A 16,853-nucleotide genomic window follows, 5' to 3' on the forward strand; every position below is an offset into this window, starting at 1 on the left:
ATCTTGAGAAAATTATTTAAGCATTGTCTTCGTTTCTACAGCACTATCCTCATTATATACTGGGAAGATAAAATGAGATATTTATCGAAGGTTTTTAGAAGAGCTACAGAAAACCAAGGTCTAATTATTTTCATATCCACGATTTCTCTTGCCATTTGCCTCTTGTTCTAGTCTCCTTGGAAATAAAACAAAGTTGGTCATCACTTTCTGCTTAATAAGCTTTCATGTGGTTGAAATTGCTATTCTCTAGCAAATTTTTTCTTTTAAAGAAGAATTGCCTGAACTATAAAATAGCAATCTAGGGCTGTGAGTCAGCATTTTACCTACACACAAAATCAAAATGATTTAAAATAGGAAACACATAATCTTTTTGAAAGATATATATACCTCCTTGTAGAAACTTTGAGAAAACTGGAGTTTGCAAGTTTATGAATAGTTTATTATATTTCAATAAATGTATTTTGAATCAATAAAGCAAAAGTTAAGGACAAAGAGCTCATTACCAAGCCAGTTATTGATTCTCAACTTCCAAAATAAAATAGTAGAGGAAGAATATAGAGAAATATGGTTTTGTGTGTGTGTGATAAAAATGTTAAGTGTCTTAGGAACACTGGCCTAAAGAACTGGTAAGACTAAGAATTTTCAGCAGCTACTTAAGTTTATTCAAGTTAATTTCTTCATCTTTTTGGTGACTAGAATTATTTGGTTGTTACTTTTTACTATTTAAAATATCTTTTTAAATCATATCATAGGAGCTTGCAAAAACAGACTATTACATTTTATTGATTTATTCTTCCAGTTTCTTATAGATCTTCCTCTCTTGCCTTTAGCTGTCTGTCTTAGCTTGGGCTGTCATATCAAAATACTACAGACTAGATGACCTAAACAGAAATTTATTTTCTCATGGTTCTGAAGGTTAGAAGTTTGAGACCAAGGTGGCATGATGGTTAGTTTCTGGTAAGGGTTCTTCCTAGCTTATAAATGGCTCTCTTCTCACTGAATCCTCACATGGTGGGGAGACAAGGAGCTAGTTCTCTGGTGTCTCTTCTCATCAGGGTGCTAATCCCTCATGAAGGCTCTACTCTTATGACCTCATTAACCCTAATTACTCCCAAAGGGCCCCGTCTCCTAATACCATCATATTGGGGAACTTCAAAATACAAATTTTGTTGGGGGTGGAGGTGGAGGAGGGAGAACAGAAACATTCACTAATAGAAAAAATTACACGGGCTTCAAATAATTTAGATAATAGAGAAATGAACAAGTGAACTTGTTTTCCAAAAATTCCAGTAGAAAGCTTCCCTTTGTCTTCCTTTTATAGCTATCTAATTCAATAAGAAAGGAACTTCCTTAAAAATTATAAACTAACAATACTTTCATGAAGCATACACTTTTTAAAATGAAAGAGAAAAAATGAGACATACATTGTATTGGAAAAAACTGAGAAAGAGAATAGTAACCCATTGATATAGTAAATAAAAACAACTTTTAATTCCCCATACCTTGTTCCTATATCAAATAAAGATTCTTACAATAATTTAAAAACACTTGAATACCCTTGGAAAGTAATATTATAAAACACAGTAACATTTCTATATTACATTTTCATAGGTATTAAAAAGAATAGTAAATTGCATATTCTTTCATTCAAAATATAGAAAACTGAATAGTAAAACAAAACTGACAAGATTATAATTGGTTTGTGCTGGGTTTTAACTAATTTTAATAGTTATTTTTATTACATACTACATAAATTTGAGGGTGTAAGAAATATATTTTTCTTGATTGCACAAAATTCTTCATTTGCAAAACACATACAGCTAAGAACATTTCCACAATGACCATAAAGTGAATAGAAAGCATTTCTCAAAGTTTCAAGTCGAAGTGTAGGGGAAAGCAGAATGAAAGGTGACTGAGATCCAGAGTACAAGTGATTGGCAAGTTCATTCAATTAGCAAGTTGCAGAGTTATGGATGGGACCCGGGATTTTCTTGTCTAAAAATGCTTCAGATTATCATATTCAAGAAGAAGGTGGGCAAGGGGAATCTAATTATAGTCCAGATCATCTCATACCAGAAAACAACTGTAGAAACTTTTAATTTCTCAAAACTCAATCAGGTGTGTGTATGGTCCATTGGTATCCAGCTTTAACACCTGCTTGTTCCCGTAAGTGCCATGTTCCACCACAACCCCAGCTTCAGCACACTTGCTGTTCGCAGCCAATTCTTTTTCACAGAGAATCACAAATTGGGAATAGAGTTCTAACCCTTCTTCTTTCCCAGAGTTAGAGTGATACTGCATGCTTCTTCCTTTCACTTTCCCCCCAAGGGTGGCTTGAGGAATGATGAGAATGTTGCCAGGTAGATCCAATATAGAGACGAGCTTGCCATTTTCGGTTTCACTTAATTTCACATTTAACAGTGTATTAACTGGGTGGGGAAGAAAGGAAAAATGTTTAGAAGTGAAAAACAAATGGAGAAACGAAAACCAACAATTCTCTGGTCAGCAAATCTCATTATTTAAAACCCAGTTTTTCAGTTCATGCTTTTTACCCAAAGTCTCTATTTACTAGTAGATTTTAAAAAGTGCTTCACTAAGCTAAAAGATCAAAGAATGAAAAACAAGGCAAATTTCATGCAGAAAATGGCATAATGCTTTAAATGTGACTTGGCAGTTAAGATTTCCTAACAATAAGTTCATCCAAAAAGAACTAAAATAACTGTATACTGAAACCTCAAAATACAGAGTGGCCCAAAAAAATGTGTAACACATTTGGAATGATTATAAAGTCAGTTTATTTACATACGGTTTATTTTAAAATTTAAAAGAATCTACAAAGATGAATACTTTTTTTTTTTGGTCAATGCCTGTTTTCAAACTGATGACCGTTCTGGTCCAGGCACTGCTGATAACTCGAAGCACTGGAATAAAAAACATCAAGAATCATTTCATTCAATGTTTGTGTGCCCTAAATTCGTCAACTGTTGCCAGGTTTTGTACTATAAACTTTATCTTTTATGTATCCCCATACAAAAAGTATAGTGACGCTTTAGGATAAATTCTCTTTGTTCAAAGCTTAATCTGGCTTCCTGCATTATTTCAAATCACTTAAATCTGAAAAGAAGTGAAAATTAAGTGCGTTGTCAGCTGATAAAGTGTGTATACATTTTTTTAGAACACCCTATATTGTTGCCCCAGGGGGATAAATGAGAAGATTTTGCCTTCTTGTTCCTTTTTACATTTCATAAGCAAATAGCATTAGAAAAACACAGTGATAAATCCTCCTCTATAAAGCGCCAAATTCTGCTAGAGGCCTGATGCACGAAATGCATGCAAGAGTAGGCCTTCCTTCTCCCGGCTGCCAGCACCGGTTTCCCTCTGGCACCCAAAACCCAGGCTTCCCTCATAGCCCCAGCTTCATCCAGAAGGTTGTCCGGAAGGACAACTGGTCTAATTAGCATATTTTGCTTTTATTATTATAGATAGTAGCCCTGGCCAGGTAGCTCAGTTGTTTAGAGTGTTGTTCCGATATGCCAATGTTGCAGGTTCAATCCCAGGTCAGGGCACATATAAGAATCAACCAATGAATGCATAAATAAGTGGATCAACAAATCGATGTTTCTCTCTCCTCTCTCTAAAATCAATCAATAAATTAAAAAATTTTTAAAGAATCCTATATAATAAAAGCCTAATATGCTAAGTGCTGGTCGTCTGTTCAACCAATCAAAGCATAGTCTGCTAATGATGTGCTAAGGCCGCTCAACTGCTCGCTATGACATGTACTGACCACCAGGAGGCAGAGAGTTGACCGGTCGACCAGTAGCTATGATGTGCACTGACCACCAGGGGGCAGATGCTCTGACAAGTAGGTTAGCTTGCTTCTGGGGTACGGCCAATCGGGACTGAGTGAGAAGGGCTGGACATGCCCTGGAGCCCTCCCGCGGTCCCTCCCCGGCTGGCCAACCTCCCACGTCCCTCCCGGCCCCGACCGTGCTCTGGTGGGGTCCCTCGGCCTGGCCTGTGCCCTCTTGCAATCTGGGACCCCTCGGGGGATGTCGGAGAGCAGGTTTTGGCCCAATCCCGCATGCCACGATGAGGGACCCCACTGGTGCATGAATTCGTATACCGGGCCTCTAGTATTAAATAAAAAACTTAGTGCATTTATTATTTTAAACTTAGTTGCCTAGAGTTCTAAGCTGAAACAAAGGTACCAGTTTCAATTTCATTATAAACCAGCTGATTGACAATTATTTCATAATCTCAAAGGCCTATTAATATGGACTAACCATTTTACAAATATAACCCATGGGAGAAGAATAAAGGTGAAAGCAAGAATCATCAGAAATTCATTGTTACAAATGAAAAATAAATCAAAAGGTTTAGAGTTACTGGCATATCTTTATTTACATACAAGATTATTTTTACGGCACTTACGCATTTAATACTCCTAGCTAATAAGAAGTATCACAATTGCCATAAATATTGATGTGTACCAAAAATTCTAAACTTACAAAATTGTTTTATCTCAACATTAGCTATTTTAAAAACAATAAACAAAAGAGATGCCTAATATACATAGCCTTAGGATCTTCCTATCTCTATCTATCTATATATAAAAGCCTAAGTGACCGTTATGACCAAACAACTGGAACGACCGATCGACCAGTCGCTATGACACGCACTGACCACCAGGGGGCAGATGCTAAACACAGGAGCTGCCCCCTGGTGGTCAGTGCGCTCCCACAGCCAACCTCCCATGTCCCCTTCCCCCGGCCAACCTCCCGTGATCCCTCCCCTCTGGGTTCCAATCAGGGGGGCCGCCAGGCCAACCTCCCATAGTTCCTCCCCCTGGCCAGCAGGCCAAGCTCCCATGATCCCTACCCCCGGCCGGCTGGCCAACCTCCACGGCCCCTCCCCCTGGCTGCCCCCCTACCCCCCCGATGGCCCCGATCGCTGGCCAGGCCGAGGGACCCCACCAGTGCACGAATTTGTGCACAGGGCCTCTAGTAAAGTATAAATAGCTTCTGCTTGTAAACAATAGTTTTGAGAGGACAAATGGTAAAATAAACTATATAAAACTCATACTCCAATAATTAGGCTTGAAAAAGTATGCTTTCTGGTGGGCTAGTCAATGTTTTCAATATCATGGGGTCTGTAGTAAATATTAGTAAGGATTCAGTATGATTGCCCCACTTGACAAGTCAGGAAATTAACCTGGTAAAAACCTGCCAAGGTGACCATCTAAATGAATTCCTATCAATTTTCTTTTCTTTTTTTTTTTTAAATCCTCACTGGAGGATATGTGTGTTTTTTAAAATTGATTTTAGAGAGAGAGAAGGAAGAGAGGGAGAGGGAGAAACATGGATGTGAGAGAGAAACAATGACTGGTTGCCTCCCGTACACACCCCGACAGGGGATGGAACCCACAACCTAGGTCTGTGCCCTGACCAGCAATCGAACCTGCAACCTTTTGGTGCCTGGGATGATGCTCCAACCAACTGTGCACCTGGCCAGGGCAAGCACTATCAATTTTCACTTAACTTACATCTATTTGAAAATATCACTACTATTCTCCATTACAAATAGGACTTTGCTGCATAGCCAGCAGTCCTGACTGACGGCTTCTAAGGAAACTGTAACACTCCAGAGCACTTCATTCCAGTGGAACGCACCACCTCGCTATCCAGGCCTCAGGCTAGTAACAGAGTAGGGAGGTAATTTTGGAATACAAGGCCAGAGAGGTTAGTACAATTTTTTTTGAGGTAAGTACAATTTATTATACTTCTACACACCTACCTCTGTAGGCTATAATTGCGAATTCAATTAATGCTATTGGTATACAAATATCAGTATGCAGAAATAAATACAAATACAAACTGTCAGTAAGTAGAATTAAAATGAGGTAATGAATTAATGGCATGTTGGAAACTCAACGATCCCAAGACAGGTTATCAATCAAGTATCTCTAATGATGTATACAGAAAGTTCAGTTTTGACAGGTCCCTGGATCTCAGGCCAATTATATTGAAGATGAATTGAGGAAGATTTGGCACATCTGTTAGCCATGCTATTTCAGACTTTATGGATATAACTGGTTGTTATGTCCCCAAGGGCACATGATTTGATTGGAGAGATCTGAATCCATGTAGTAAGTATGAGGTGGGGTTTAAGAGAATCCCATCATACGGGCTTACTTTGCCTCCTGGAATAGAGGGAAATACAAGCTAATGCTATCCATAATAGATGGACTTACTTTGCTTATAACTGACACCAGCAGAATGTGATTCTTACAGTCATAGTTCTTTATTGAGAATCATGATATATAGAGCTTTGTGTTAAACTATTCATTAAAAGACTTAGGCGAACCTCCTCAGTGTTTGTAATTCACCACAATTTATACATGTATTCAAAGTGAACTCAGGAAGATATTTTTGGAAGCATACAGGATTTGACTACCATAAAACAAAATGCAGCTTGGATGTGGTTGGTTCATTTCATCTTATAACTAAGATCCATTTAAAAATGTATAAAAACAACTTTAGGACATAAATCTTACATCACAATGACAAAAATTCTCTTCCTGTTCTTGAAGATTTCTACTATACTATTTTATGATTAATAAAGATTTAATTCAAGGCAAAATATTAACTCAGGAAAATGGACACAATGTGCAATTCCCAAGCATCAGGTACTGGTAAATAACCCTCTATAAGAGGAGCCCTCATTTCATGTTCTCTAAGCTCCCTATTATCCTCCAGATTCAAATTTTAAACCATTACAGTTACTGGCTTTCCATTCTCACCTATTGTAGGTCCCTTAAGTCTAGTTTTAATCCTTGGACAAATTGTCAAACATGTTCGATGTCTCAGTATAAAATTCCCTCTAGGGGTTTTAGCCGTTAGTTTAAGCTGTTCTTCATTGAGCTATTTACCCTGGAGTTCCACTACTTGAAGCTCTTTTAGGTTAACTTCTGAATGCTTCAACTACCCATTTGTATAATTTATGTCTTATTAATCGAACTAATGGGTACTGTCCTTCATTCATCAAGAGAATATAACCTGTCCCCAATTTAGGGATAGTACCATTATTTTAGGGTTTTGGGGGGCATAATTATTATATCAAATACTGTCTTGAGACTGTATGTATGTAAATATCACAAAGAATGGGCAGTGCTATGGACCATCCAGTACACTGGAAGGCTGCAGGCAGGTCGATTATTGTTCAGAGATGCTTAAACATTGCCTCTGCATTCTCTGCCCCTGGATGATGTGGATGTAACAACACTGAGCTCGGTTCAAGAATCAGAGAACCTTATATTTATACACATTTTCTACAAATAGATGAATAAAGGGTTAATATAAATTCTCCCATAATAATGATGCCAACCTGAGCTGTCCAGATTTGAAGGGGCCACATGTTATGCATCCCAGGTCACCTACATACTCCTGATAGGGATTCTGGGAGATAAAAAACTATTATTAAGAAATGCAGCATCTGTTTCTCTCTATACGTGGCCACCCTGCTTCCAACAAGTTTCTGTATCCCTGGCTGAATCTCAGTGTGTGTGTGTGTGTGTGTGTGTGTGTGTGTGTGTGTGTGTGTGTACACCATTCTATAAGCCATCTGAAATGCTGCAGATGTTTGAAAAGAATTCCATCACACTTCTTTACTTTAAACTTTGAAATAGGCAAACAGCTAAAGTCAACAACAGTACAGAATTAAGTCATTTACAACTTGCCAGTAAATTTCAGATTGTGCCTTTTGCCCCATCTGGAAACTTATCTATCTATTGCTACACATTCTCACTCAAAAAAGAAACAACATCAAAACGTACCCATTTTTGGAAGAAGTCCTTTATCAGCTCCCTTGAAAAAGCACACGTAGATCACTAATCCTCTCTGAATCTACGAGAAATCACCACAATAAACGAAGATTAGAAAGAAACTTCTAGGTAGAGATAAAGAGGTGAGTGGATAAAATTTCACAACTGTTACAGATGTAAAGTTTAAAGGCAAAAGAGAAGTAAGTTTTTACAATATTGATTTCTTAAAAATGTTGAGAAAACAAAATCTTTCCAATATTCAATCTCCTCAATTATCATTTCTTTCAGAAAATTAAGCTTAAAATGCAGCCAACATAGTGAAGAACACAAGTTTTACCTTCAAACATGTACTTCTCATCAAAATCATTAGACTATGAATTAGTTCCCCCCCCTAAGCAAGACTGACAGACTTAGGCACATTTAGTTTGCAGGCCCCCCCCCCCCATTTATTCAACACCAAATGAATTTGCATTATATCTCAGATAGCTTATGACATCATCACCCTATTCCTCCTGAAGAGATCATGAAATTACTTGCAGATCATAAAAATAAGGGTCTGATTTTATTTCAATAAATTCCAAGAAACCTTCCAACCATTTCTTGTTACTGTTAATGCTTTAAACCAGTGATTCTCAACCTTTCTAATGCCGCGACCCTTTAATACAGTTCCTCATGTTGTGGTGACCCCAACCATAAACTTATTTTCGTTACTACTTCATAACTGTAATTTTGCTACTGTTATGAATCGTAATGTAAATATCTGTGTTTTCCGATGGTCTTAGGCGACCCTGCTAGCGGTTCTCAACCTGTGGGTGGCGACCCACAGGTTGAGAACCACTGCTGTAGAGGCTAAGTCTAAGACCATCGGAAAACACAGATATTTACATTACGATTCATAACAGTAGCAAAATTACAGTTATGAAGTAGCAACGAAAATAATTTTATGGTTGGGGGTCACCACAACATGAGGAACTGTATTAAAGGGTCGCGGCCTTAGAAAGGTTGAGAACCACTGGTTTAAACAAACATCGTTATTAAGCTTTGGAAACTGCATTTATGATACTAAGTTCTACATCATGAGGTTGTTACAAAGAATGTAAGCTTATTTGTTTTATATAATGACTTGGATATTTCTTTATTAGCTCTTGTAGAATAGAGACTATATGGGAAAGATACACTTGATGAATGAATTTGATTTTGCTGCTGAGTAAATCATTAAATTTTTTTTTTAGTTTAAAAATAGTGCTATAGCCCTAACTGGTTTGGCTCAGTGGATAGAGCGATGGCCTGCGGACTCGGGGGTCCCAGGTTCAATTCCGGTCAAGGGAATGTACCTTGGTTGCGGGCACATCCCCAGTGGGGGATGTGCAGGAGGCAGCTGATTGATGTTTCTCTCTCATCGATGATTCTAACTCTCTCTCCCTCTCCCTTCCTCTCTGTAAAAAATCAATAAAATATATTAAACAAAATAAAAATAAAAAATAAAAATAGTGCTATAATTTATACTGTGATTTTGATATCACTTTCTCATCTACCTTATGTTCTGAGATTTTTATTTATTTTTTTTATAATCTTTATTGTTCAGATTATTACAGTTGTTCCTCTTTTTTCACCCCATAGTTCCCCTCCACCTGGTTCCCACCCTACCCTCTGCCCTTACCTCCCCCCCACTGTCCTCATCCATAGGTGTATGATTTTTGTCCAGTCTCTTCCTGCATCCCCCACACCCCTTTCCCCCCGAGGATTGTCAGTCCACTCCCTTTCTATGCCCTGATTCTATTATATTCACCAGTTTATTCTGTTCATCAGATTTTTTATTCACTTGATTTTTAGATTCACTTGTTGATAGATATGTATTTGTTGTTCATAATTTTTATCTTTACCTTTTTCTTCTTCTTTCTTCTTCCTCTTCTTAAAGAATACCTTTCAGCATTTCATATAATACTGGTTTGGCAGTGATGAACTCCTTTAGCTTTTTCTTATCTGTGAAGCTCTTTATCTGCCCTTCAATTCTGAATGATAGCTTTGCTGGGTAGAGTAATCTTGGTTGTAGGTTCTTGCTATTTATCACTTTGAATATTTCTTGCCACTCCCGTCTGGCCTGCATAGTTTCTATTGAGAAATCAGCTGACAGTCATATGGGTGCTCCCTTGTAAGTAACTAACTGTTTTTCTCTTGCTGCTTTAAATATTCTCTCTGTCTCTTGCTCTTGGCATTTTAATTATGATGTGTCTTGGTGTGGGCCTCTTTGGATTCCTTTTGTATGGGGTTCTCTGCAATTCCTGGACTTGTAAGTCTATTTCTTTCACCAGGTGGGGGAAGTTTTCGGTCATTATTTCTTCAAATAGGTTTTCAGTATCTTGCTCTCTCTCTTCTTCTGGCAACCCCATAATTCGGATGTTGGTACGCTTGAAGTTGTCCCAGAGGCTCCTTACACTATCTTCATATTTTTTTATTCTTTTTTCTTTTTGCTTTTCCAGTTGGGTGTTTTTTGCTTCTTTGTATTTCACATCTTTGACTTGATTCTTGCCATCTTCTAGTCTGCTGTTAGTTCTCTGTATAATATTTTTTATTTCAGTCAGTGTATGCTTAATTTCTAGTTGGTCCTTTTTCATATCCTCGAGGGTCTTGCTAAATTTATCGGCCTTTTCTAGAAAATACTTGAAAAACCTTATAACCGTGGTTTTGAACTCTATATCCAGTTGTTTGCTTTCCTCCATTTCTTTCATTTGTGACCTGTTTCTTTGTCTCCGCATTTTGGTTGCTTCCCTGAGTTGATAGAGTGGCTTTGTGTGCTAGCTGTCCTATAGGGCCCAGTGGCTCAGCCTACCCAGTTACCTGAGGTGGACACTCTTGGTGCACCCCTTTGTGGGCTGTGTGCACAGTCTTGTTGTAGTTAAGCCTTGATTGTTGTTGGTATCACTGGGAGGAATTGACCTCCAGGCCAATTGGCTGTGGGGATCAGCTGTGTCTATGATGGGAGATCTTCTGCTGGAGACACCCTTATGAAGCAAGACTTGCTTCAGTGGGGCTTTGGTGCTCACTGACTCTGTACCCTGAGTGTGTCCCTTATGGATCTGAGGAGTTGTAATCTGGATGGTCCTACTCTGACCCCTGGGTACACTGGCTCTTAGATCTCCAAGGAGGTGCTAATTTAGCCTCTGCCTGAGGCCACCCAGCAGGAGCTACAGAGAGATCTGCAGATTCCTCTTCTTTGTTTGGGTTTTGGAGGTGCCCAGATGAGGCCCAGCTGTGAAGCAATGCAAGCTGCTGTGGGGCCTTGGGCCTTCTTTTGTATGTTCTGGGTCTCCCTGACTCAGCTACAGTTTGATAGGTAAGTTTAGATTTCAAAGGACCAGGCCATTCATATGCAAAAGCCTCTGCCCACAGCTTGGATGGGGCGGAGTCTCAGGGCAGAGCAAACAGCAATGGTTTCCCGTCAGCCCTGCCCTAAGAGGCCCCTGGGTCTCCGTGTCATGCAGTAATCGCTGCAAGCACCTCTGAGAGAAAGCCACCCTCAAGTTCTGCCCATTTCCAGACAGTCCAGTTTCTCCCCGTATGAGTCTGGGTCCCCAGATTCTCACCTGAAACTGGAGTTCAGAGCAGTTGGGAGCTTGTGTCTCCCTCCGGCTTGAAAAAGCCAGCCGCGTACTCAGTTGCCAGCCCTCTCCGCGCGCGCCTCCATACCTCTGCCTTCTGTACCTCCTCTGAGTCTCAGTGTGCTTTTTCCTTCTAGTTGTAGAATTTCCACTCAGCCAGTCTTGCTGTGGTTCTGGATGATATCCGTTTTGTCTTTTAGTTGTAGTTTTGAAGTTGTTGTGCAAGGTGGCAAGTTCAGGTGTTTACCTATGCCGCCATCTTGGTTTCTCTCAATCATTAAATTTTTTATTCTGTAGATTAACCCTGTTTTATCCAAGAGCTATTATGAAGATTAAATAAGTTAATATTTGTAAGGTGCTTAAAACACTGCCTGGTTCATAATAGAAGCTATATACGTATTTATAAAGTGAGGCTATAGGGATAAATTTAAGGGATGGAACACAATTTATTTAACATTTAGCTCCCAAAGCACCTCACAGACTGTTTTTTATACAATAGGAACTGAACTGATCTGTTGATTGCATTTAAGTTCAACTTTACCTTACGGGATCTATGTATTATCTAAATTGTCTTCTATGTAAATATAAATGCAGTTCTGATCTCACACCTGATTTACCTGCAAAAGAAGTACAGTCATTTTTTAAAGGCACAGTTGTGCTCTGGAACAAGCCAGGGCCTCCAATGTATACTCACAACAAGGAGCTGAATGAGTCATCTGCACCAGTGTCACAGGCCTCCCCCTGGGGTTGTTTTAGCATGATCCCAAATCTCAAGCATATCATCATGTTTGCACATTTGCAATGTCAGAATTAAATGTCTAAATATTTGCAGAAATAGACACCTGTTCTTTCCACATCCCACACTACCTCCTCATAAGGGTATTTTCTTTTAGTTTAGTCCAATAATAGATCTTAAATTGTGACCTACAAATTCCCCTGTTCAAGTCAGAATCACTTGCCTTGTAGCTTCTTTCAGTATAAACATATTAAATATATAGAAAAGTATAGATATTTCTCACTGTAGCTTAAAAAAAGTTCACCTCCTAAGAAGGAAAACATTAGTTCGTGACAGCAAAGCTCTAAATAAATGAAACTAAAAATGCAAAATAACCTTCAAATCTTTTGACAATTAAAACAAGTTTTTAAAAAATTAGAACTTTTGATAATAGAATAGGGGAGAGGATGCTTGAGAAAGAGAATATGCTTTTCACTATCTCTTTATACTAATTTAACCATGTGTAGGAGTGAAAAAGAAAGGTTTAAAATAGATTTAAACTTAATAAGTGCAAACTGATAGTTTGGAAGGCTGCTAAAATATTTGTGATTTTGCATAAGGCGATGTGGCATGAAGAATATAAAAAGATAAAGAAGCGAGACCAAGGTGAAGATGGCGGCGTAGGTAAACACCTAAACTGCTGCCTCGCACAACAATTTCAAAACTACAACTAAAAGACAAAACGTCTATCACCCAGAACCACGGGAATGCTGGCTGAGTGGAAGTTCTACAACTAGAAGGAAAGAGCAAACAGCATTGAGGGGTGCACAAGCACTGAAAAGCTGAGGTACGGAGACGCGCGAATCGGGCTGGCGACGGGCATCTGGGAGCGCTGCTGTTTTCAACCCGAAGGGAGATAAGCTCCCGATTACTCCAAACTCCAGTTTCTGGGGAGACGCAGGGGACCCAAACTCCTACGGGGAGAAGCTGGACTGTCTGCCGTGGGGTGGGAAAGTGAGGGAGGCTTGCTTGCAGGGCTGCACGCAGGAATAATTGTTTATTGTGCTGGGGTGCGGGACATGGGGACACGGTCCGGAGACGCAGAGCCAGCTTACTGGCAGCCATCGCTGTTTGCCACACCCTAGCCTGGTCACGCCCTGAGACCCCGCCCCCACAACCTACAAACCCACCCAAGCTCCAAGCAGCGGCTTTAGCATATGAATGGCCTGCCCTATCGCAGCTTAACCTAGCAAACTTGCAGCCCGGGTCAGACAGCTCCAAAATCTCCAAACCCCAAGCAAAAAGGAGAAAACTGTAGTTCTCGCTGTAGCTCCTGCTGGGTGGCCTCAGACAGTAGCTGACCTGCACCCCATTGGAGATCCAGAAGCCAGTGTACCTAGTGGTCAGTGTGAGACACCAGATTTCAACTCCTCACATCCATAAGTGACACATTCAAGAGGCAGACTCAGTGAGCACCAAAGCCCCACTGAAACAAGTCTTGCACCATAAGCGTGTCTCCAGCGCAGCAGTTCTTCCATTATAGACACAGCGGGTCCTCACAGCCAATTGGCCTGGAGGTCAATTCCTCCCAGTGTACCAACAGCAATCAAGGCTTAACTACACCAAGACTTTGCACTCAGCCCACAAAGGGGTGTACCAAAGGCGTCCACCTCAGGTGATTGGGGAGGCTGAGCTACTGGCCCCTATAGGTCACCTACCACACAAAGCCACTCCATCAACACAAGGAAACAACAAAATGCGGAGACAAAGAAACATGTCACGAATGAGAGAAATGGAGGAAAGCAAACTACTGGACGACATAGAGTTCAGAACCACATTTATAAGATTACTCAAGAATCTTCTAAAAATCGCTGAGGAACTTAGTGAGACCTTTAAGGATCTTAATGAGAATGCCAAAAAAATGGAAAAGGACCAGTCAGAAATTAAGCATACACTGTCTGAAATAAAGAATATACAGAAACTCAACTGTAGATCAAAGGACCCCAAGAATCAAACCAAAGATTTGAAACATGAGGAAACAAAAAACACCCAACCAGAAAAACAAAAAGAAAAAAGAATCCAAAAATATGAAGATAGTGTAAGGAGCCTCTGGGACAACTTTAAGCGTACCAACATCCGAATTTTTGGGGTGCCAGAAGAAGAGAGAGAGCAAAATATTGAAAACATATTAGAAGAAATAATGACAGAAAACTTTCCTTACCTGGTGAAAGAAATAGACTTACAAGTTCAGGAAGCACACAGAACCCCATACAAGAGGAATCCAAAGAGGACCACACCAAGACACATCATAATTAAAATGCCAAGGGCAAAAGACAAAGAGAGAATCTTGAAAGCAGCAAGAGAAAAACGGTTAGTTACCTACAAGGGAGCACCCATACGACTGTCAGCTGATTTCTCGGCAGAAACTATGCAGGCCAGAAGGGAATGGCAAGAAATATTCAAAGTGATGAACAGCAAGAACCTACAACCAAGATTACTCTACCCAGCAAAACTATCATTCAGAGTTGAAGGTCAGATAAAGAGCTTCACAGACAAGAAAAAGCTAAAGGAGTTCATCACCACCAAACCAGGATTACATGAAATGCTGAAGGGTGTTCTTTAAGAAGAGGAAGAAGAAGAAAAAGGTAAAGATAAAAATTATGAACAACAAAATGACATCAAATACATACCTACCAACAAGTGAATCTAAAAATCAAGTGAATAAAAAAATCTGAAGAACAGAATGGACTGGTGAATATAATAGAATCAGGGACATAGAAAGGGAGTGGACTGACAATTCTCTGAGGGGTGCGGGAAGAGATTGGACAAAAAGCTTACACCTATGGATGAAGACAGTGTCGGGGGCTAAGGGCATGGGGTGGGGTGGGAATCAGGTGGAGGGGAGCTATGGGGGGAAAAAGAGGAACACCTGTAATAATCTGAACAATAAAGATTTATTAAAAAAAAAAAAAGATAACGAAGCATGGCAGAAATCTAAAGGATTAACAGTTTGGGATTTACTGTCCCATTAGGCAACTATAAAAATAGGCAATTCTCTGGATAAGATGGCAAATATCCATCTATCTATATAAAACCCTAATATGCAAATTGACCGACCAGCAGAATGACTGATTGCTATGATGCACACTGACCACCAGGGGACAGATGCTCAACGCAGGAGCTGCCCCCAGCCCACAGGTCCTTACTGGCCGCGGTGGGGGGGGGGGGGGAGGGCCGGTGAGAGGGTGGTGCCATGCCAGCCAAGGCAGGTGCAAGCGGGGGGCCCAATCACCCCACCGGTTGCCCCACAGATCAGCCCTGATTGCCAGCCAGGCCAAGGGACCCTACTCGTGCACGAATTTTGTGTACTGGGCCTCTAGTAAAGAGAATAAAATTTCAATATATGGAAGAGAAATCAAGATCTCAGAAAAGGCCGTAACAAAAACGAGTAAGAAACATGAATGTTTGAGAAAGGAAAAGGGAGAGGAAAATATAGGAATGTTTATGCTTATAAGTATTTCCAACTTGGCAGAGGGTAACAGATTCTGATTTAAGAATAATCAGCCACATATCATAGTTTATGGGCAGTATTTAAAATAATGACTTCGATTGTGTTAAGCCAGGGGCTTAATCACAAGGAACAATAGCAGCCTGTAATTACTGGAATGGAGAGTCTAGGTCTAGGACCTAACAGTTAAGGAATGCTAGATCTGGGACCAATTCAGCAGGAAATGAGATACTCCTATATTAAAGTTTCTGAGTACCTCTATAAAGTCTTCATTATAAACTAATATTTCTCTCATTTCATCTTACTCCCAAAATAACTTTCTTGGAAAAATCTCACTTCTATGTTGACCCACCTGCTGTCAACATAAAGGGAAAATCAAGTCAAAACGGACCTTTAATATTTGCAACAAATTTAACAAACAAGCTCGGACCATCTCAGCACAGCAATGCCAAGGGCTTGACAAGGCTCTTTTAAAGCAAGAGGTCTGGGACAAATAGGTCTCAAGTCCACCGAGGCGGCCGGTGAGTGGAGTTCAAATATCCGCGGGCCTAAGCGGGGGACAGGCTCCTCCTCCCCCGGAGGCGCAAGGGCCTAAGAGGGAAGGAGCAGGTGCAGGGCTGAGGCGAGGGGCGGAGCCAGGCAGGCCAATGAGGGCAGGTTGGGCAGACCCGCCGGAAGTTCCGAGCCGGCCCGAGGAAGACATGGGGGAGAGGGGACGGACCAGGCGCCGAGACAGCGCGCGGAAACAACCGCCCCTGCGCGCCCGGGGATAATGGGAGCAGCTGGGCTCACTTTACCTCCACCCACTGGGCCGCGGAGTCCCCCTCGGCGGGGCGCACTTGCAGCCGGGCGTGCAGGCACTGCTGCAGGAGCGCCCGGGCCTGCGGCGTCCGGCCGCTTTCAGCCATGGCTGGGGCCCGCGCGGCGACCCCACGGGTTCAGGCCGCGCGCCTCGCAGGCCGTGCCCTCAGCGCGCTGGGAAGGCGGCGAGAGTGGCGTCCTGATCGCTCGGGGCCCCGCCCTCACAGGGGTGGGGCCTCTGCCTGGCCCTGGGCTGACTCCGGTGTGCGGTCTTCTAAGACTATGTACGCTCTTACCTGCTTCTCTAGTAGTGCCCAGTGTATATTTTTAAACAGTGAAAAGACTTACTGGATCTGTTCCCTAAATTTTCAGACATCGAAAAATATTAAATCTGCTTAAGTCCATATT

General features: G+C 41.0%; 1 protein-coding gene across 1 annotated transcript; it reads right to left on the reverse strand.

Annotated features, from left to right (window-relative positions):
* Positions 1–420: 420 nt before the first annotated feature.
* Positions 421–16,662, reverse strand: DTD2 (D-aminoacyl-tRNA deacylase 2). Its single transcript, XM_080688422.1, has 3 exons — positions 16,442–16,662; positions 7,835–7,904; positions 421–2,429 (listed from the first exon to the last, which is right to left on the reverse strand). The coding sequence occupies exons 1-3, from the start codon at positions 16,550–16,552 to the stop codon at positions 2,104–2,106; spliced, it is 507 nt and encodes a 168-aa protein (XP_080544548.1). The 5' UTR covers positions 16,553–16,662; the 3' UTR covers positions 421–2,103.
* Between the last annotated feature and the right edge of the window lie 191 nt (positions 16,663–16,853).

Source organism: Plecotus auritus (genome assembly GCF_963455305.1).
Source record: "Plecotus auritus genome assembly, chromosome: 1".
Taxonomy (NCBI): domain Eukaryota; kingdom Metazoa; phylum Chordata; class Mammalia; order Chiroptera; family Vespertilionidae; genus Plecotus; species Plecotus auritus.

Coding starts and splice junctions, on each gene's coding strand:
- DTD2 (XM_080688422.1), bottom strand. CDS start 16,552: ATGGCTGAAAGCGGCCGGACGCCGCAGGCCCGGGCGCTCCTGCAGCAG. Junction 7,905..16,441: donor CCGCGGCCCAGTGGGTGGAG/GTAAAGTGAGCC, acceptor GATTTCTCGTAG/ATTCAGAGAGGATTAGTGAT. Junction 2,430..7,834: donor AGGACTTCTTCCAAAAATGG/GTACGTTTTGAT, acceptor TTCCCCACCCAG/TTAATACACTGTTAAATGTG.